This window comes from Solanum verrucosum, unplaced genomic scaffold, assembly GCF_900185275.1.
Source record: "Solanum verrucosum unplaced genomic scaffold, falcon-dt-bn FXZP01000226.1, whole genome shotgun sequence".
In the NCBI taxonomy this organism is placed as follows: Eukaryota; Viridiplantae; Streptophyta; class Magnoliopsida; order Solanales; family Solanaceae; genus Solanum; species Solanum verrucosum.
This window is the reverse complement of record NW_026020583.1, coordinates 51,292-73,447: the sequence shown is the minus strand read 5'-3', so window position 1 is coordinate 73,447 and position 22,156 is coordinate 51,292. Positions and strand designations below refer to the sequence as shown.

The 22,156-nt window shown below is 36.0% G+C and overlaps 1 protein-coding gene across 1 annotated transcript; it reads left to right on the top strand.

The window, feature by feature from the left end:
- The first annotated feature begins 10,829 nt into the window (after positions 1-10,829).
- LOC125811275 (probable phytol kinase 3, chloroplastic) lies at positions 10,830-19,963 on the top strand. The gene is made up of 6 exons (XM_049490782.1): positions 10,830-11,180; positions 18,401-18,468; positions 18,556-18,687; positions 19,212-19,327; positions 19,437-19,551; positions 19,631-19,963. Exons 1-6 carry the CDS (start codon positions 10,908-10,910, stop codon positions 19,806-19,808), a joined length of 882 nt encoding a protein of 293 aa, XP_049346739.1. The 5' UTR covers positions 10,830-10,907; the 3' UTR covers positions 19,809-19,963.
- The last annotated feature ends 2,193 nt before the right edge of the window (positions 19,964-22,156 follow it).

Here is a 22,156-nt window from a genome sequence, read left to right as displayed (position 1 = left end):
CAACACCCCAACTTAAACTTTTGCTTGTCCTCAAGTAAAACTCAAGTTTAGCAGTTCAATAATGATGTCTCAAACAGTGCTACACAAGACTCAATTATGAATGTACACAACAAGACTCAATTTACTTATGCAAGGATCAATTGTATACTCAAAGATTCAAGTTGTGACACACCATTTCCAAAGATTCTCAAGCTCGCAATACTTGCTTCAAATGCAAGTTCAAGCTCAACAAAAGCCTTCGAATGCCCACACACAAATGATGATTCCATTTTCGCACGCAAAGGTATAATCAATTTAAAGTTCAGGAATCAGATACAACGCTGACACTCACAAAGATGAACACAATGCATGCTTTCACCCATAGGTTTGCTCGTATTTTCCAATCAACATTTGTTTCAACTTTCTCAAGATCACAAAGGTCTTAACAAGGCTTGTAACGGGGCTGAGTGCAAAGGTATGCTCATTTAGGCTCAGTGACTTTTATCCTCATGAAATGTGGTGCTCTCAACACTTCCTTTCTTTTTCCTTCATCATTTTCATTAGTGAATCATACATCATCCTATTATTCGCTTCCCATGGATTGTTTAGAACCCTATTTCTTTGGTACTTTATTCCACAGCTTTCTCTTCTTTTTTTAATCTTCTTTTCTACTCTTTTTCTCTTTCTCTTTTTTTTTATATACAGAAGGGTTCCATTTTTCTCAACACCATGGGTTAAAAGAGACTTTCCTTGCACTTCTTGACTTTCCCTTTTCTTTTTCACCACACCGCCAACATAGGCTTTTGGCCTAAGTTGGCTATTCAATTAGCCACAATTCAAGAGGATTATAGGTAATGGATTAAGAAAGGTCTAGTTTTCATCAAGTTTCTTTCAAAGAAGGGTTAGGCTCAAAGTGTGTTCAAGAGAGAATCACACGCTCACAAGGTAGGTCACAAAAAAGGTATATGTCAAATTGGTTCACACTCTTCGAAGTTGTCTAAGATCATATCAAGAGAAAGTCTTACTTAGTCAACCGGACCAACAGGGCAAATTCTAAATATTCTCATGCATGGTTCTATGTAAGCTTATCTCACAAGGCATCACACTTAAGTCAAAAAAGACTCCACACTTTCGATAGTGTGCAACGGTCATCACAAGAGAATCGATTTGATAAATGGCTAATCACAACGAGGTGCAAAGAGTTCACATATTGTCTATGCAACTTCATTTGGCCTCATTGTAACCGTACATTCATGTTCGTTCAATTGTAAGCACTAGTCAAGTCATTGGTATTGATCGAAACCGAGACTCAAATTTGTCAAGGAACAGCCACATTCAAAACACGAGCATATAAAGGGTGGCGAAAATGTACGAAAAATTCAAAAAAATTTGGAAGGGTCAAAATCATTTTGCAATTTAAAATAAAAGGAGCCACAAGCTCAAACATCCACATAAAAGAAGTATTAACACAATTTTAAATAGAACATCCCAAATACATACATAAAAGCACGAGTCACAAATAGCACAAAAAAGGTGAGCCTCACCCCCACCACAATTAAAAAGCAATTGTCCTCAAATGCAAATAACATAATATCCAAAATTAAAACAAAGAGAGACTGAGAGGTAGGTAAAGAGGGGGTCCTGTCTACGCAGTTGCTCCATCTGTCTTAGCATCAGTGCTCGGAGTGTTGTCATTCTGACTCTGGTTTTCATTATTTGTGTTTGCCTCAGTTGTTGCAGCGATATTAGCCTTAGCTATATTATGCAAATTGTGAGCTGCTCCGAAGTTTTCACAAATTTATGCTGCAGTGGATCATTCAATGTCGTTAGTCAGAATTGTCGATCAACTCGGCAATTCGTACTTTGGTGTAGTTCATTGTCGTCTTGCACCATCCTTCAGCATCGTCATACTCTGTGTCATTGGGCAACATGGTACTGCTTCGCGAAACTTCTCGGCGATGCGCCGACTGCTCCCTGATGCTTATCATGACCAACGACACTATCCTACGGTATGAGTGTCTACGATCGTCGATAATATAGTAACCCAACCAAGGGTTGGGGTCATGTCCCAAGGGAGCGGTTTTGAGAATAGTAGCCAATTAGAATTTCGTTTGAATTAGTCGTAGCTAAAAACATTTGCGATAAAATGCATTGTAAATTAAAGGGGGTGATGCAAAAGTGTCAACTATCAAAAGGGGTTTTGTAACAAGTGATAAAACAGCAAAATAAACAAGAAAATCAAATATGAGGAAGGTTCTTGGGATGTGACCGCAGTACAAGTTGAGATAAATCGTTGGGTACATGCTTTCAATAGGAAATTTGCAAGACAATAGTGACTAGGCTAAGTTTTAAATGGAAATAAGTTCCCTCTCGGGCAACTTACCCCGTTTCAAATGCGGTCCTCTCGGACACCCATTTATTGCATAAAGACCAGCCTATGCCTTACCCACTCACTCTCTCGAGCTGAGTGTTATGATATGGGACTAGGGCTCACCCTCCCGGGCTGAACCTCATGTCAACCCACTCCTTAGGCCATCAGTCTAGTGATTTTGGTTTCGCAACACCCTCTCGGGCAAGCCAAAAACACATGGGTGGATTTGTATTTGCAACTACAAACCCTTTAGATTAAACCATAACCACTAGATGAAATCACCATTAAAATACAGTTAACCTATCAACAAGCAAGACCCAACAAGAATATCAACCCATATTTGCTAAATCACACCCCAATAATGGAGTTTTTTTTAGCCACACATCAAGAAATAAGAAATTATACCTAACATGATAAAGAAATCAATTGGGTATAAGAAATTAAACCTTGAATTAAGCTACGGAAGAAGAATAAAGAAGACCCATTTCCAACTTCGGGAAGATGAACTCCTTTCTTCAAGTCTCCACAAAACCCTCTCCAAACTTGAGAGAAAAATACAGAAAAATACTATAGACTAATAATAATTTTTACTCTAAAATGTTCCACACTAAGACTACAACTCTAACTAGTATTTATAGTTTTCACAAATTGTGTTGCGGGGGATCATTCGGCGAAATTAGTCGAGATTGCCGATGAACTCGGTGATCCGCCCTTTAATCAGTTCATCACCTTCAGTGTCTTGCCTTCAGCATCCTCGTATTCTGGATCATTGGACGCTACAGTACTGCTTCGCGGAACTAATCGACGACTCGTCGACTACTCATTTTCTCACCTTTCGATCCACTTCCTTCAAGGCTTCGCGTACTGGAACAAAGGACGGTGCATGTCAATTCGGCGACTCGCCAGTTGGACTCGGTGATTCGCAGAGTTTCATTCCTTGTTCTTTTCAGCCTTTTTTACTCCGTTTTGCGCCTAAGTGTCCATGCTTCCAGTAAAACTTCAAATACCTAAAACTTCAATATTTTAATCAGGTATTGAGATAAAACAAGCATTCAAGGACACTATTTCTATTACAAAAAAGCCCTAAATGAGTCCAATTTGTGGACTCATCAACACCCTTAACTTAAACTTTTGCTTGTCGTCAAGCAAACTCAAGTTCAGTAGTTCAAATAGGGTGCCTCAAACAGTGCTACACAAGACTAAATCATGAATTCACACAACAAGACCCAATTTACTTATGCAAGGATCACTTGTGTACTCAAAGATTCAAATTGTGACACACCATTACCAAAGATTCTCATGCTCACAATACTTGCTACTTGTGCAAGTTCAAGCTCAACAAAAGTATCTAAATGCCCTCACGTAAGGAATGATTCCATATTCCCACACAGATATAAGTCAATTTAAGATCAGGAATCAGATACAACGCTCACACTCAAAAAGAGGAACACAATGCATGTTTTCACCCATAGGTTTGCCCTTATTTTCCAATTGACTTTCGATCCAGCTTACTCAAGATCAAAAAGGTCTTTCTAAATCTTGTAATGAGGTTGAATGTAAAGATATGGTCATTAAGGCTCAGTGACTCTTTCCTCTTGAGATGTGGTATTCTCAAGGCATTCCCTTCTTTTCTTTTATCAATTCTTTTTCTAGTGCTTCTAAGTCATCCTTTTATTCAATTCCTCCTTACAGATGGCCCCCGCCAAATTGAAGGAATTGAAGGCACAACTTAAAGATTTGCTAGATAAAAGGTTTTATTCAACCAAGCATATCACCATGGGGTGCACCAGTTTTGTTTGTGAAGAAGAAAGATGGGTCGCTTAGGATGTGTATTGATTATCGACAATTGAACAAGGTCACTATAAAGAATAAGTACCCGCTCCCTAGGATTGATGATTTATTTGACCAACTCTAAAGGGCGAGCTACTTTTAGAAGATCGCCTTAAGGTCAGGTTATCACCAACTTAGAATGCGAGGTGTTGATGTTCCTAAAACGGCATTCCGAACAAGATATGGTTATTTTAAGTTCCTAGTAATGTCTTTTGGTCTCACAAATCCCCCGGCAGCATTCATAGACCTTATGAATAGGGTGTTTAGACAATATCTTGACTCATTCGTGATTGTCTTCATTGATGACATTTTGATATATTCTAAGAGTGAGAATGACCACATAGAACATTTGAGAATGGTGTTGTAAGTTCTCAAGGACCAACGGTTGAATGCTAAGTTTAGCAAATGTGAATTTTGGTTGAGATCGGTTGCGTTTCTCGGTCATATAGTGTCAAGTGAGGGAATTGAAGTAGATCCAAAGAAAATGGAGACAGTTAAGAGATGGGCTAGACCCTTAAGCCCTTCCAACATTAGAAGCTTTTTGGGATTGGCCGGTTACTATAGAAGGTTTGTTGAGGGTTTCTCCTTAATTGCTTCTCCATTAACGGCCTTAACCCAAAAAAAGGCTAAATTCGAATGGTCAGAGTCATGTGAAAGGAATTTTCAAATGTTGAAAGATAAGCTTACCTCTGCTCCAGTATTGACCTTACCGGAGGGTACCGGAGGGTACCGAAGGGTTTGTAGTATATTGTGATGCATCAAGAGTAGGTTTGGGGTGTGTCCTTATGCAACATGGTAAAGTAATCTCATATGCTTCTAGACAATTAAAGATTCATGAAAAGAACTATCCAACCCACGATCTCAAACTTGTGGCGGTAGTTTCTGCTCTAAAAATATGGAGACACTATCTCTATGGGGTTCATGTCGATGTGTTTACCGACCACAAGAGTCTTCAATATGTTTTTAGCCAAAAAGAGTTGAATCTCCGACAAAGGAGGTTGTTGGAACTTTTGAAGGACTGTGATATGAGTGTCTTATACCACCCCAAAAAGGCTAATGTATTGGCGGATACGTTGAGTAGAGTGTCCATAGGTAGTGTTGCTCACATAGAGGATGAGAAGAAAGAGTTAGTTTGGGAGGTACATAGGTTGACCCGGTTAGGTGTCCAACTAAGGGATTCCTCTAAGGGTGGGTTTATGTTTCATCATTGTTCCGAGTCATCACTTGTGGTTGAGGTTAAGTCCAAGCAACCCCTAGATACCACTTTGATGGATTTGAAACAGTCGGTTCTTGATAAGTCCGTTGAGGCTTTCTCCCAAGGGGGAGATAGGGTGCTTATGTACATTGCACAAGTGAACTTGAAGGGGGGGGGGGATAGGTGTTGTCTTATGATGGTATAATGTAAATGGAAATCGAATATATAAGGTATACGTTATATGGCTTCTTGTTATGATCATGAATGTCTTTTTACCTTGTAATGTGGATTGGCTAAATGTTCCTTGAATATGCATTATGGCTTCTAACTTGAAATAGCATGTTTTCAACTAAAGGTCCCTTTTTGCATAATTTAAATGGTTTTAATTGCATGGCTTCCATACTTAGTACAATTGATTGTGCTAACCCATAATTCTTCCTTTTTCTACTAAGTGTAGGTTCCGGGAAGTGATTGTGCTACTAAGATACTCAAGCTTGGATTTAGACTTCTCCTAGACTTTTTGGTGTGTCCTCAAGTTTCAAGGACACACATTATGACACTTATATTCCTTATATTGTAATAGACTATTAGAATCCTTATGCACTTGTCATTTTGAGACAATTCTATTGTAAAGGGCTATGGTCCCTATTTGAGATTCTTATGTGTACTTAGATGGTTTCATGGAGATGATGTCTAGACATCCTACTTTCTATTTTCTATTATGAGACATTTTGACATTGATGTTGAAAAGTTTTAAATTTCCGCATTATTCAATGTTGACGAATATGCTAAGGGCTTGTATAAGACCCCTTTGGGGTCAAGTACATCGTGTTACGCCTAAGGGGTGCTCTCGGAGTGTGACAACCCTTTTTGGTGTGGGAGATACCTGATTCCGTGTTAATAGCTCACATGGTCTTATATGTCAGTTAAGGCTACTAGCCACAAGTAAGCTATAATGAACTAAGGCTACTTCAAGAAGTATCTCACATGTGTTTAAAATGACGTTTATTTGCATTGACCATGTTTTATGATTCATGTTTTAATCTCTTGTCTCACGTTTTAGCTTGGTTATTGCATCTCATGAAAATTTCTCTTTTTAAGCATGTTTTTAAATTCTTTATGCATGGCTATCATACTTGGTACATGTTTGTACTAATGCATACTTTTTCCTACATTTCCCCAAATGTAGGATCTGACCTTACTGATTTGCACTTTCGTGGCTAGGGATCTCATATAGAAGATTGAAGATTGGTAAGTCCTCATCAACTGAGGACCAAGCTTGATTTCCTTTTTTTTTCTTTACTTTCACTTTTTGAACTTGATGTACAGGCTACACCCTGATCAATCTTATGTAGTAGATGGCTTTGAGACGATGTTTCGTCTTCTGCTTTTCTCTATAAAACTTTGATATGTTGAAACTGTCGTTTAAATCTCTTATGTTCTATTATCTTGTATGATGAATGGCCAGTGGCTTGTATGAGGCTTCTCGGGGTCTTATACGTCATGTTACGCCTAGGGGCTATCTTGGATCGTGACAATAATTATCCATAGAAAAGCACAATTAAGTTACTAATCCAAGATAAAACATCATACAATAGCTCCTTAAATCTCGAATCATGCATCAGTGAGAAAACCTTTCATCAAACCCTGATCCCTTAATGTGAGAAAATCTTTCACAATTTATGCATAGGTGAGAAAATCCTTTAACAATTAATCGATACTTATCTTAAAGCAACCTAGATCATAAACAATTCTTTTTTTCATAGATCATGCATAAGTTCATGAAAACGTCATTTATTGATTCGTAGCTTTTCTTCAAATTCATGCAAATTAGTATTCATAGTCAAAAATCATTATCAATGCAGTGGTTTATATGAATTTGATTGGAAAGAAAGTAATTAAGTAAAAAAATTATTATATGATCAAAATTGAACAATTGAATCCATACAAAGAGAACCCAAGAGGAATTGAATGAAAACTTAACCAATTTTGTAAAATTGAATTGCAGAATTTGAGAATCTTTAGGAATCAATAGGTGAATGGAACCCATTGATGAACTCTCTACTTACATTGATCTTGAAGCCCTAAGTAATTGAGGAAGAATGGATAATTGAACTTAAAGAACCTCTAGGAGAGCAAACCCTTGAGAGGAAATTTTAGGATTTGGGGGAATGAAGGAGAATATGTAGATTTTAGGAGTAAAATCAGTAATAGAGTCATTTTTATAGGTAAAATGACATTGTATAGGAATTAGGTTCATAGGAAAAAACTCAAATACCCTTTAAAAATAACTATCGGGACCTAGTCTACGAAACCGACCTATGGTCTGTAGGAATTTCTACTGACCGTACTGGTCAGCCATAGACTAAAGTAATAGAACCTTAAAATCAACCAACTTTCGACAACACCTTTCTACGGCCCGTAGGACTTCCTATGGTCTGTATACCCGAATCGTAGAACTCAACTTTAACCCCAAAATTTCACGAAGTTTAGAACTTTTCTACGGGACCTTCCTACGATCAGTAGTCCATTCGATAGACCATCCTGGTCCATCATAGAATGAGATACTGGGATTTGATTTACAAAATTATTTATTCACATCCTTGGAGATTGGTTTATGATCAGTAGAACATTCTACAAACCATAGACTAGTCTCGTAGACTGAACTAGCATCCAATCTTTTGGCACTCTTTCCTTTTCTAAATTTCTGAGGTATTACAACTTAGTGGGCTAAAACAGGAACGGTTGGCCCAATTGCACTATCTAATAAAAAAGATATTTCGTACTGAGTGGAGTGAAAAAAAAACCAACGGAGGTCGTCTCAACGAAATGTTGGCAGAAGTCAACACTATAATCAAAACAACTAATTGTTCCAAAACCAAACCAATAACTACAAGACTCAAACCAAAGGTCCTACTACACAATAATTCAATGTTCTAGAGCTAATGACACTGACGAGAATTTCATTTGAGCCCATCAGCAAAAATATTGACCAAAGTCAACCCTTTCAACATAAGAGCTCAAAAAGAGGAAAACCATCCAAAACTGTCCCGATCACCTCGAAAAGCAGACGTCCACCCTGGCAAGTCACAAATACAACACAAAAGCTACGGGGAAGAGAAAAATAATAAAGAAATGCAAAAGCATGAAATGACCACGAGAGTCATAACATAAGTGATGTTCTTATTCTAAGTGAATGGAAAGCAATGTTAATAGACATTTGTCAAAAATTGAGTGACTATTTAGGGAATGGGAAAAAGTCAAATATATCCCGAACTATTAGAAATTGTATGTATACATCTTCCATTTATACTTCAAGTTTGCATATATGCTTGCATCATACTTTTGGGCCATATATATATACTAGTTTTTTGACACGTGTGTTGCACGTGATTACCAATTCAGAAAATATACGTTATAGTAAATAGTATTGCTTATTTTAGTGAAGATTTGAATAATAAGTTTAGCACAAAATACTATTGCAGATTTTTTTGTGAATGTACAATGTAGATCGTCATACGTGTCTCTTATTCACACGAACCTATGAAGATGGTCAATGAAAGATTTTATTAGTTAAATGCAACAATGTATATATTTGTTTCAATTTGTTGAGGTTCAATCATGTAATTTATCGTATCTCACTAATATTACCTTATAAATGATATTTGCTGTGTATTTTCTTGTCATCTAACCAGATTTGCTTTGCACGTGTATTCCACGTTAAACTATTTAGATGTCATATGAACATGTGAAGAGAACAACTACGATAGCAGAGAAAGGTTTCCTTTTTTTTTTACCAGAAAAATAAAAATAAAAATTAAAAGGGTATATTGTATCTGTGAAATCATATATATAATCAACTGTTCATCTTACACCCAACAAATATAAGTTCATATACTTTAAATGATTTTCAATTTATTCAACCTGATTCGGCAAAGGAAAAATAGTAAATAAGTAAAACAAAAGGTCTATTGTTCATATCGTAATACCTATTTTGAAGCAAACTTCCTGACAATCTAAATCACATAAGTAGCATTGATAAATAAAGTCATTCTTTTGTCTTGAGCATCAAAAAACCAAATCATGACAATTCTCTAAATTTTGTAAAACGATATTTAGAAGCATATATCTACATCACAAGATAAATTGTTAACAAAAACAAATAAATTTAGACTACATCATGTTAACTTCATATATTAGAGCATTACATACTAATTAATATATTAAGCAAAAAATTAATATTATATCATCAAAATTATTTTTATCAAGTACTCGAGGTTATGGAATATACCCTCTTAGGATAGACGATTTACTTCATCAGAATAGTGGTACCTCATATTCCGCTAAACTTCGAACTCACTCAACCATAACAAATACACAAAAAAATTTAAATGCAAGAAGAAGAAAAGTAGAAGATTAAAAAATAATGCGGTTGAAAAATGAGAGGAATCCCCTCTATTTATAGTCAACATAGGGTAGTACGAACAAGTGTTTTTTATGTGTCTTATCTAAAAAGTCATACCCTTTCCGAGAAGTCACAACCCTTTGGAAAATTCACAACTTATTAAAAAAGTCACAACTCATTGCAAAAGTCACAACTCATCAAAAAATCACAACCCTTTGAGAATAGTCAGAACTTATCGTAAAAGTCACAACTGATCGAAAAAGTTACAACTTATTGAAAAAGTCACAACTCTTTGAAAAGTTCACAACTCTTCGAAAAATCACAAACCTTTGAAAAAAGTCACAACTTATCGGAAAAGTCACAACTAATCGAAAAAGTCACAACTGATTGAAAAAGTCACAACTTAAGTTAGGGATATTATAGTAATTTAACATTCAAGTTAGGAGTTCATGCTTTTAAGGTAATATAGAATATAGATAGATATATACTTGACCCAAATGCTCAATAATTTACATAATTTACTTACCCATGACCGAATTTGAACACTCTTTCCTTTATTTGTACGTTAGCTAGTGCGGTCAGGAATATTGAGAATTTGAGGGCTGAACAACCTTATTGGCAAAATTGAACTTTCAACCTCTAAAGGCCAACGAAATGTCATATGGCCATGAAATCCTATCTCAGAACAACGAACCCAATGACATGTAATTCATTATAAAGACCTTCACTTGTGTATGTCAACAAAGCAAATTAGTAGGAAGCAGAATAAAATAACAAGATGGGTTAGTACAGTATTGAAGTGTTTGTGATATAAAAAGATAAAAGAATACAAAATTTCCCATGATATATAAATTAAATTCAGTTGTTACAAAACCCAATTCAAAAGATAATAAAAATATCTATTGCGATTAAGTAATGGAAATAATTAAAATTATGTTAAAATTAGTTATAGTGGGATAAATTGATATAGCATTTCTAATTGTGGAATATATTTGGCTTTGTATAAATATTGATTTCATTTTGTGCTGTTTATTATAGGACATAAATTAGTGTAGGTGTGAGGTACGCAGAGATACAGATAGGTAATGGGCACATTGAAAGCTGGTGAAATACTCAACTAACAGTATATGGCTCTCTTTGCTTCTTCTGTCTTCCCTCTTCCTCTGTTTAAGTCAAACTCAGATCCCTATCGTCTGTTCTCTACCAAGAAAGGGTTCAATTTGGGATTCCAGAAGCTTAAAACCAGAAGATTACACAGGACTAAAGTGGCGGTACATTTTGCAATGTTTTCAGAAAATCCACTCATCGGAGATTTAATCGCCACTGCATTTTCCGGTGGTATTGCCTTTTCCATGCTTCGATTGTGGGAAGAAACAGCCAAGAGAGGGGTTTTCGATCAGGTCTTTCATGCTTTTTATCTTTCTTTACTTTTAAGCCGAACTGAAATTTGTTTCTCTCAATCTTTACTATTTAGTTGTAAACGCACTAGTTTTCGAATATCTTTGTTTATGGTTAAATTCAAAATAGCATACCATTTAAACCACGACGAAGCAACAAAGACAACTTATTTTCTTTGATTTCTTGCTCACATCTTAGATGCTAGGTTTTTTTTAGGCATTATTCTCCTCTGATGTAATGATGCAAAGAGGTAAATTTCGAAAAAAAGTTTCAAGCTTTATATAAATGGTAAGTATGACTAAAGGAAAAATGGCAGAGGCAGTCAGCTGGTCCAAAACAGCTCCAAAAATACTGTCTCGCGTGTTCTAAGTTAAACTGTTAGAGCAATTTCGTGTGAGCTTATGTTGAATCTCTGCTTGGCTTGAGCACCTTTTTTGCTTTTCTGTTGTATTTCTATGAAAAACACTCTTAGTTGAATATTAATCTATCAAGTCCTTGATTAATATTGTTGTTTCTTGTGCGTTATTGAATTATTTGATTGTTGTTAACTCTTCCTTGTTTTCTTAATGTTATGTCATGTTTCGCCTATCATTTCATATGTCCTCCTTACTTTTATATTTTCCTTTTCAAACTGCTTTAATATGTGTTACTTGAGCCGAGGGTATTTCGGAAACAATCTCTCTACCTCCATGAGATAGGGGTAAGGTCTGCATACGTTCTATCCTCCCTGACCCCACTTGTGGGATTATAGCGGGTATGTTGTTGTTGAAGTCAGGGTCTTCCATTCCTCTTCAACTTTTGGCCTCTGGCATGAGAGTTCACCTATTGGACAAAGAAATTCAATGGTTTAATTTGTCATGCCAAGTTCCTCAAGTCTGCAAATGCGTGTGATTTTTCATGTTTCTCACAATTAATGTTGTAACTAGTGGGTGATAGAAGTTTGCTAAACAAAACTCTAGACCAGCATTTTAAATTGCTTATGATGCTAACTGGTGCTATCATTTTGTTCCCTTGACTTGTTTCAGCATCATAATGGTGTTCGACTTGGTGAGAGTATATCAATGTGTAACGCATGATGGAACTGACTTCATAACATGAATGGCCATCTTTGACAGAGTCAATTGTAACTCTGTTCTAACTTGAGGAAGCTTAGAATAGAAGTATTGGGTGCTAGGAACTGTCTGCTTATTTAAGTATCGGGGATTCATTGAATTGCAGTTAAGGTTCTGATAAATCCTAAATATGAATGCTAATCTCCATGTGCTAAGTTTAATAATGAAATGAATTTCTTCGATTTTTTTCTTATGGATGATGGTGGTGTTTGGGACAACTTGGGCACATCTCAGCTATTTCATTAGTACCTGTTATCTCCCACTTGCACTGGTGATTAATAACTCTGCCCACCAAGGTTCCAGCCAGTGGAATGAAATCACCTAGTGTTTTTTTGTCTCTACTATGTGAACCCTAGTTTTCAAGGCGTGCACTCACTTCATTGACCACTTGTCCACACCGTTGTGTGCAATAAGCTTTTCTGAATCTGATGTTGCAAAATATGCAAAATTTTCATTTGTGGTGTATATTGAGTACCAGATAAGAAAACAAAGGCAGGTTGTTACTCGATTGCAGGAATTCACAATGAATTCGAGGATCGAAGCACTGTTTCAGGATTTCTCGAGAAAACAGTTAGTAATGAAGAAGAAGAAGAAGAATAGAAAGAGAGAGATTAGAAAGAGAAAGAGAATTCTGTATATTCCATATATGAATGTAACTGATGATTACAATGTCTATTTATAAAGAACTTGACTGACTTATTCCATCTAACACAAATCAGTTACAACTAACATCTAACTAACTACCACTACACTGATTATTGTAGCTTAACAGTGTTTAACTAACTTTGTCAACTAACTTTTGAATTCCAAATTACTGTAACAGTACTCCCCCATACAAAAGATCCTTGTCCTCAAGGATCAAAGGATGGAAACCTTGTCTTCAAGATGGTAGCAAATTCCCAAGTGGCTACATCAGCGGGAAGACCAACCCATTTAACCAATAACTGAGCAACAACCTTGTTGCCCTTCTTGACCATTCTTCGATGTAAAACAGACTCCGGAGTAGGGCAATTTGGATTGGCTAGGTCAACAATCGGAGGATAAGAAACGTGGGAAGGCACTTCATAACACTTTTTTAACAACGAGACATGCACAGTTGGATGAATCTTGACAGAACTAGGTAACAAAAGAGTGTAGGCCACATGGCCAACCTTCTTAATGATCTGAAAGGGACCATAGTATTTAGCAGCAAGCTTAGGATAAGAGTGATGAGAGATAGTCGCTTGTTTGTACGGATGCACCCTAAAGTAGACCCAATCCCCTACAGCCAAATGCCTCTCACTTCTATGGGAATCTGCCTGTTGCTTCATTCGGAGTTGAGCTCTATGCAAATGATGCTTAAGGAGTTGCAACTTAAGTTCTCTGTTCACCAAGGTAGTGTCAACTTCGGCAGAAGCTGATTCACTAGGTAAGTAAGGGAGATGTAGAGGAGGCGGCCAGCCATATAAGACTTCATATGGTGTGGTTTGTATGGCTGAATGGAAGCAAGTATTATACCAATACTCAGCCATAGGCAAACAAGCCAACCAATTGGAAGCATCATCACTGTAGTAGCATCTTAAGTACGTTTCAAGGCATCTATTCAGCACTTCTGTTTGTCCATCAGACTGAGGATGATAAGCTGTAGATGTATGCAACAATACCCGTTGAAGAGTAAATAGCTCCTGCCAAAAAGAGCTCAGGAACACATCATCTCTATCACTGGTTATAGCATCAGGTAAGCCATGTAATTTCACAATAGTATCCAAAAACACCTGGGCAACTGATTGAGCAGTATAGGGATGTTTCAGTGGGAGGAAATTACCATATTTGCTGAGTTTGTCGACGACCACCAGAATCACCTCACAACCATGAGACTTGGGAAGACCATCAATGAAGTCCATACTAATTTGAGACCACACCACTTCAGGAATAGGTAATGGTTGTAACAACCCAGGGTAAGCAGCTAAATCAGATTTGTTCTTCTGACAAACATCACACCTTTGAATGAAATCCTTCACTTCTGTTCTCATGTTCTTCCAATAAAATAGTGTCAACAATCTCTTGAGGGTAGCTTCTACACCTGAATGACCTCCTAGAGGGCCAGCATGCCATAGGGACATAATGTCATTCCTTAAACTCTGCACCTTGCCAATCACTAGTTTTCCTTTCCTTCTTAATTGGCCTTGCAACCAAGTAAACTGCCTATGAGAGTCATGATTAACTTGTAAATCTACAATCAACTGTGTAAGCTCTGGGTCGGAGTGCCAACTATCCACAATAGCTTGAAAGAGATCAGTGTTGGTTGGGGAAATCACCAAAGCAAGTAACTCAGCCTCGGTACCTCTCGACAGTGCATCATCGACTTTGTTCTCAACTCCTTTTTTGTACTCAATAGAATAGTCAAATGGCATCAACTTTGTTAACCACAATAACTGTGAGTTTGTGTGCAACTTCTGTTCCATAAGGTACTTCAAAGCTCTTTGATCAGTCCTTATAATAAACCTCTGACCTAACAAGTACTGAGACCACTTAGTAACAGCTTGGATAATGGCCAATAACTCTCTATCATAAACTGACATAGCAGCATGGCTTGGAGATAATGCCTTGCTAATAAAGGCTATAGGATGTCCCTCTTGCATAAGAACAACACCAATTCCATAACCACTAGCATCAGTTTCAACAATGAAAGTTTTGTTGGCATCAGGTAGAGCTAATACAGGAGATTGAGTCAAAACTTCCTTTAATTGCAAAAATGCCTCCTGAGCTGTGTGGTGCCATTTGAATTTATCTTTCTTAGTTAGATTAGTAAGAGGTTTACAAATAACTCCAAATCCCTGTGTAAATCTTCTGTAATAACCAGCCAAACCTAAAAAACCCCTTAATTGCTTAAGAGTAGTTGGGGCAGGCCAATCCCTCACAGCTTGGATCTTTTGAGGATCGGTAGAAACACCTTTTGATGTGATAAAGTGACCAAGGTATTCAATTCTATGGACACCAAAGAAACATTTGCTTTTCTTGGCAAATAGTTGATGCTCCACCATTTTCAAAAAAACAGACCTCAGATGTAATATGTGTTCCTCCATAGTTCTACTATATATTAGTATCTCATCAAAAAACACCAAGACATGCTTCCTTAGAAAATTCTGGAACACAGTGTTCATCAAACCTTGAAATGTAGCTGGGCATTTGATAAACCAAAAGGCATGACTAAGTATTCAAAATGTCCCGAGTGTGTTCTAAAAGCAGTCTTAGGCACATCCTCCTTTGCCATTATTAGTTGATGGTATCCAGACCTTAAGTCTATTTTAGAAAATATTTTGGATCCTCCTAGTTCATCCAATAGATCTTCTACAATAGGGATTGGAAACTTGTTCTTTATAGTAAACTTATTCAAGTCTCTATAGTCTACACATAGTCTCCAGGTGCCATCCTTTTTGCCTACTAATACCACTGGTGATGCAAAAGGATTGCAACTAGGTTGAATGATCCCTTGATCCAACATTTGTTGTACAAGACCCTCAATAATATCCTTTTTCACTGAAGGATATCTATAAGGTCTCTTATTCACAGGTTCAGCTCCAGAATACAACACAATCCTATGATCAAATACACCTCTAAAAGGTGGTAAACCAACAGGTTCTTCAAATAATGCAAAAATTCTGACAATACCTCTAGTAGTGCAGGGTCTTCTTCAAGATCTTTATCAGCTGCTACTTCTAATGGATGCCACTTGTCTTCATCACTTCCCTGAGGAATTACTTGAATCATACAAAGCTGAGACTGATTTTTGAAGTGTTTGGTCAGTTTCCCAGCACTAGGAGTTAACACTTGATTGCCAGACCCTCTGAGTAAATGCTTCCTTCTCTTGTACCAAAACTCCATTGTTAAATTTCTGAAATTCAACTTGATATCACCCAACGTTAATAGCCATTGGACCCCAGCACAACTCCACAAGAACCTAAAGGTAATAATAGAAAATCAGCAGAAAACTCCGCTCCTTGTAGTAACCAAGTCACAGACGTCATCTTGTCCACCCACATGCTACCATTTGCTGCGGCTACCATCTCAGGTTTAATAGACTTCACTTCACACCCCAATTGCTTGACCAGGTCAGGATCAATGAAGTTATGAGAACTTCTTGTATCAATTAATATGTGTAATGCCATTTTTGAGTGATAACCAGTCATCTTCAAGGTTCTAAATCCCAAAGACCCATTTAACGCATGCATAGAAATTTCCATGTGTTCCACAGGTGGTCCCAACTCTAATTGTTCATTTTGTTCCTCTTGTAATTCTCCACCTTGTTCCTGCATTTAATCCTGCCCTTCTTCTAATTCTTCCACTTCCAACAAATACAACTGCTTGGAATTCTTACCCTTATGCCTAGGCATGTACTTTTCATTGCACAAGTAACATAACCCCTTTGCCCTTTTTTCATTCATCTCCTCTATGATCAAAGTTCTTCTATTTACTGCCTTAGAAAAACTAGAAGTATTTGTACCAGGTGTAGATAACAGAGGCTTATTGTTACTAATCCTTTGGTCCATGAATCTTTTTGCACCCATTTGAGACTGATTAGATATTGGCTGTCTCACAACCGTTAAGTATGCTTCTTGCATTCTTGCAGTCCTGTATACCTGTGATAAAGAAATCGGATTGGTGATCTTCACAGCAATGTTCAGCTTATGTTTTAACCCTCCAATAAAGCAACTGATTGCATTCTCTTGTGACAAATTCACCCTAATGAGATGTCTTTCAAACACTGATTGATATTCCTTAACACTCCCCACTTGTTTGATCTTCTTGATTTCCTCCATGGGATCATCAAAATTTGTTCCAAATCTCTCCACCATAGCCATCACATACTCATTCCAAGTAGCTGGTTGTAAATACTGTCTGTATCTCATGAAAGAAAGATGCCATTGGATGGCTTCTCCTTCCAGTTGCATTGCAGCTACTGTTACCTTTTCAGCTGCAGCTACATTCTCCATGGAGAAAAATTGTTCAATCTTGAACAACCACGATCTCAGATCTTCCCCTGCAAACCTGAGGAATTCCATTCGGGACCATCTTGAGAAGTTTGAATGATGGGTGTTGTAACTGGTAGGACTCTTGGGTCTGTGACTTCTCCCTTCATAGTGGTGAATTCTCTCATCAGAATGTTTTGCAGTCGAAGGACCATCTTCTATAGGAGTTTTATCCCTCCCAGATTCTCGATTAGTGACCAACTATTCCTTCAATTCCATGACCACCTGATCCAATCTCTTCAGGTTTGTAACTTCCCCTGCCAACGTTCCTATTTTTTCTGCCAAATTCTGCATCATTTCCTTCAATTCCCCCATTTATGTTGGAGAATTATCAGCAGATTTTGTTCCTTTCACCATTAAAATCCAAGGATAGAGTAGCTCTGATACCAATGTTACTCGATTGCAGGAATTCACAATGAATTCGAGGATCGAAGCACTGCTTCAGGATCTCTCGAGAAAACAGTTAGTAATGAAGAAGAAGAAGAAGAATAGAAAGAGAGAGATTAGAAAGAGAAAGAGAATTTTTTATTTTCCATATATGAATGTAACTGATGATTACAATGTCCATTTATAAAGAACTTGACTTATTCCATCTAACACAAATCAATTACAACTAACATCTAACTAACTACCACTACACTGATTATTGTAGCTTAACAGTGTTTAACTAACTTTGTCAACTAACTTTTGAATTCCAAATTACTGTAACACAGGCAGTGTTTATATTGGCAAACACTGCTAATCTTGAGTGCATTTACTGTTATATAGATGCCATATTATAAGGTGTGGACCATATTCATGTATTTTTCCTTACGTAATTCAGAAATTATACTGAAAATCGAGAAATTATTCCAAGGTTGTATGATTTTAGTATTGAGCTGTAATCTGTAATTACTATATACTTAAACAAGTAAGGTTTATCAAATCCATTGAAGAGGATGTTATAAGTTATAACTAAATTTATGACCTTAGCCCACCTTAAGCATATTGCTGGATTCGCTCATCTTTTGGAAGTGATATCCTTACCTTTTCTGCTTAATGATGTCCCGATATGGCCTTTGTACTGTATTTTCTGAATTCTACAATTTTTGTATTACCCAGAAAACGAACAGAAAGCTTGTTCATATTAGCATTGGGCTAGTCTTCATGCTCTGCTGGCCAATGTTCAGGTAATGCTTTTCAACCTAACCATGAAGCCTTTCATTCATTCAATTCCTAATATACCTGGTGAGTGAGGCGGTGTTTTGTTTTTCCAGTTCTGGTCAACAAGGAGCAATTCTAGCAGCTTTTATTCCCGGTCTTAACATAATAAAAATGCTTCTTTTGGGATTAGGAATATGGAAAGATGATGCAACTGTCAAGTCTATGAGCCGATTTGGAGACCACAGGTTTAGTAATCAGAAGAATATTTTTAGCTTTTACTTGAACAATTTCATTAAACCATCTCTTGTTATAGAACTTAACTATTACTGAAAATAGCGAGACGTCACAACCAAAAACTGGTTCCCTTGAGGAGGAGGTTGCAAACCATATTTATTTATGTGCATCCATATCTTCATTCCTCTAATGGTAAGTTGGCAACAGGCTATTTGTTAATTTTACTAAAGCTGCAATCTGTGCGTAATATGATGCTGCCAACATCTGTGAACACTTGAACATGATAACACTATTTATTCTTATAAGTCCTACTATTTCTCCTATATCATAACAAAATGATGCGGGAGAAAAGTTTCTGAAAACAGGCAGCTGTGCCAAAATTGGTAAAGCATAATTGCCGGGCCAACCCCAATCCTTTTTTTGTAGTCCTAATTAAGCTAAGGATTACTTCTTATTGTCCTTCAATGACCTCTTATTCTTTGTTAAGCAATTTAATTGGCAACTTACATTGTGTTTGGCATGCCTCTTACATTAGGGAGCTTCTCAAGGGACCATTGTACTATGCCTTTTCAATCACTTATGCTTGTGCTATATATTGGAGATATTCTCCTATTTCAATTGGACTAATTTGCAACCTTTGTGCTGGTGATGGTATGCTATGCTGAGGCAATTTAATTTCTGTCTGTCATGGTTACTTGACCTCCCTGATTGACTGACGATGTTCTAAGAAATAGTAAAAGTTACTGTTTTCGTGCTCCAGGTATTGCTGACATTGTTGGCAGGAGGTTCGGAAAACAGAAACTCCCATACAATAAAAACAAATCATTTGCTGGTAGTATTGCAATGGCAGCTGCTGGTTTCTTAGCATCCCTTGGGTAATTGAAAGCTTTCATTGTTATCATGTTTTGCTTAAATACTGCATATTTCTTACTGGTCTCTATGGTTTTGCTACAGATTCTTGCTCTATTTCTCCTTGTTGGGGTATATTCAGGTGAGCTCCAAGACGGTCTTAGGGTTCTTGTTTATGTCTCTTGCTGCAGCACTGGTTGAATCCCATCCTCTAAGCAGTGAACTCGATGACAACTTAACAGTTCCCTTAACCTCAGTGCTGGTAGGCAGTCTTGTTTTATGATATCAGATTGTAGCCTGAGATGGATGAACTGTAACACTTAGAAATGCTAACTGAAAATGGGTAATGTGTTAGTCTAACACAGTATTGTGTATCACTAAGTATGGAGAACTCTGCATTACACAAAACTTGTTAGTTTTTATTGTGGTATTGTTAAACTAGTATGCGTATCAGCGCGTTGCGCCAATATTTTAAAATATAATTTTTTAAAAAATCTATTATTAACTTGTTAATAGTTTATTCAAATAAATATCAGAATTCATTAGTTATATTTATTTTATTTCATTAAATTAATGTTATTATTAGTCAATTATATTTTTAAAAGATAATATTATATATAAAAGTGTTGAAGGTGATACTTGTTGGTCAATGTGTATGCTTCTAGGGTATTTATGTATTTTTCTAAATTAAATTATTATTATTATTTTAATTAATTGAAAATCACGTAAAAATAATAAGTTGTCATAAAGAAAAAAATTTAAGACATATAAAAACTCTATTAACTCTATATAAATTGTGATAGATAAATTAACATATATTGTTTGAAAAATAATATGAAGTACTATAAATTACAATAATAAATAATTTGAACTATTTAAAGAACTAAATTGAATATTGAAAGTTTATTTTGCATAACATTAATTAGGACACTCGTAAGAAAGCAACATATTTGATCTAGAAAAAAAGTTAAAAGTATTATAAATTACAATAATTCACAAATTAAATATGTAAAAAATTTACTATGTTATATTTGATTGACTCTCAAAATTCTATGTGTATAAATAAATTGGAAAAAAGAGAAATACATATTTTCTTAAAATTACTTAAAAGGTACTATAAATCACTTTGTCAAATTTCATATATAGAAAACTAATTTTTTTTTATCCGTTGACAGTTGAAGCAGTGATTTAGGAAGATAATCAAATAATATGGGATAACTATATTTATTACTTCCTCTATTCATTTTTAATTGTTATGTTGCGCTTTTCAAAAGTCAATTTGACTAATTTTAAAAATTGAATTAGATTACATTAATTCGATATTTTAAACAAAAAAAAATTAGATAATAAAAAACTATACTAAAAGTATTATAAATTTCATTTTTTTGCATATCAATATGCTAAAAATACATTCATAAAATGTTTGTCAAAGTTATTATCGTTTGACTCTAAATGAAAAAATTATGACAATTAAAAATAGACGGAGGTAATAAAATAGTAAACTAATATGGAAAGAGGTAAATGAAGTAATAAAAAAATACAACTTCCTAGGTATCCGTATATTGATACGCGTCCCTTCATCATTGTCTATAGATGGTAAGACTCATGTACACTCATTTCAATATTTATTTTTTTTCAAAAATTAAACTATGGCCATGGGCCAATTTTATTGAATAAGTTAAAAAATGAAATATAACTTTGGACAAACCATCAAATGAGTCTGGATAAAAAGGAAGCTATTAAAATAATATTAAAAAGAAAAAAAAGAAAACTTTTTCTCTCAAGAAGGAGACCAAACATATGCAGTGATAGAAGCTAAATTTTGAGAAGGGAGGTGCGCTTCTTCTTTCGATTGTCTCCGGCCAGAGCTAGTGTCGATCTTCTCTAAGCTCCTGCGTGCTTTACCATCACTGTGAGTGTTCTTTCTTTTGTTTCTTTAATACTTCTTCGATTCTCCTTTCTACTTTGATACTCTTTATCATAACTATGATAATTTTTTTACCGTTTCAACATTTGAACATGCAGATGATAACATAGCATAATAAAGACTTTCTTCAAGCAGGCTATGATTAATTGATCTGGCATATAAGATTGATGAAATGGTCTGGTAGACTCTTATACTTGTATCTGTTTGTATTCTGGACTCTTCTACTTATCCATTTGTCATCTGAACTCATGAACCCATCCAAACACAACATTTTAAACACACTTTTTGATGTGGTATGGTGCGTGTTGCACAAACTCGTACACGTTGACCAAAAAGAAAAAATTTCAATCCACGTATGAATATTATATTCCACTTAGCCTATCACACATATGAAGTAAGAATAGTCGTCATTGTATTCCAAAGGCAATTCCAAAACCATCACGACTTTTCCCCTTCTCCTCTCCGCGATTTCTCTATGATTTTGCTAAGTTGAAGCACAATTGAAGCTTAGTTGAAGCTCAGTTCCACTGAGATTTTCATTGTAAGTTCTTGTCTTTTGTGTTAATTCTGATTTTTTTTCATTTTCTTCGTGCGTATCTATTTGACTTTAGGGTCATTGTCATTCAATTTTCTAAAATATTTTGGAGATTCTACTTTGGTTTGTGTCTATTGTTAGTGTACTATGCTTTCGTAGTGGATGAATG

Excerpts from the sequence above, each read along its gene's own strand:
- LOC125811275 (XM_049490782.1), top strand. The coding sequence starts at position 10,908 with ATGGCTCTCTTTGCTTCTTCTGTCTTCCCTCTTCCTCTGTTTAAGTCA. Across the intron at positions 18,469-18,555 it reads CTCTGCTGGCCAATGTTCAG|TTCTGGTCAACAAGGAGCAA; the intron begins GTAATGCTTTTC and ends TTGTTTTTCCAG. Across the intron at positions 18,688-19,211 it reads AGCCGATTTGGAGACCACAG|GGAGCTTCTCAAGGGACCAT; the intron begins GTTTAGTAATCA and ends CTCTTACATTAG.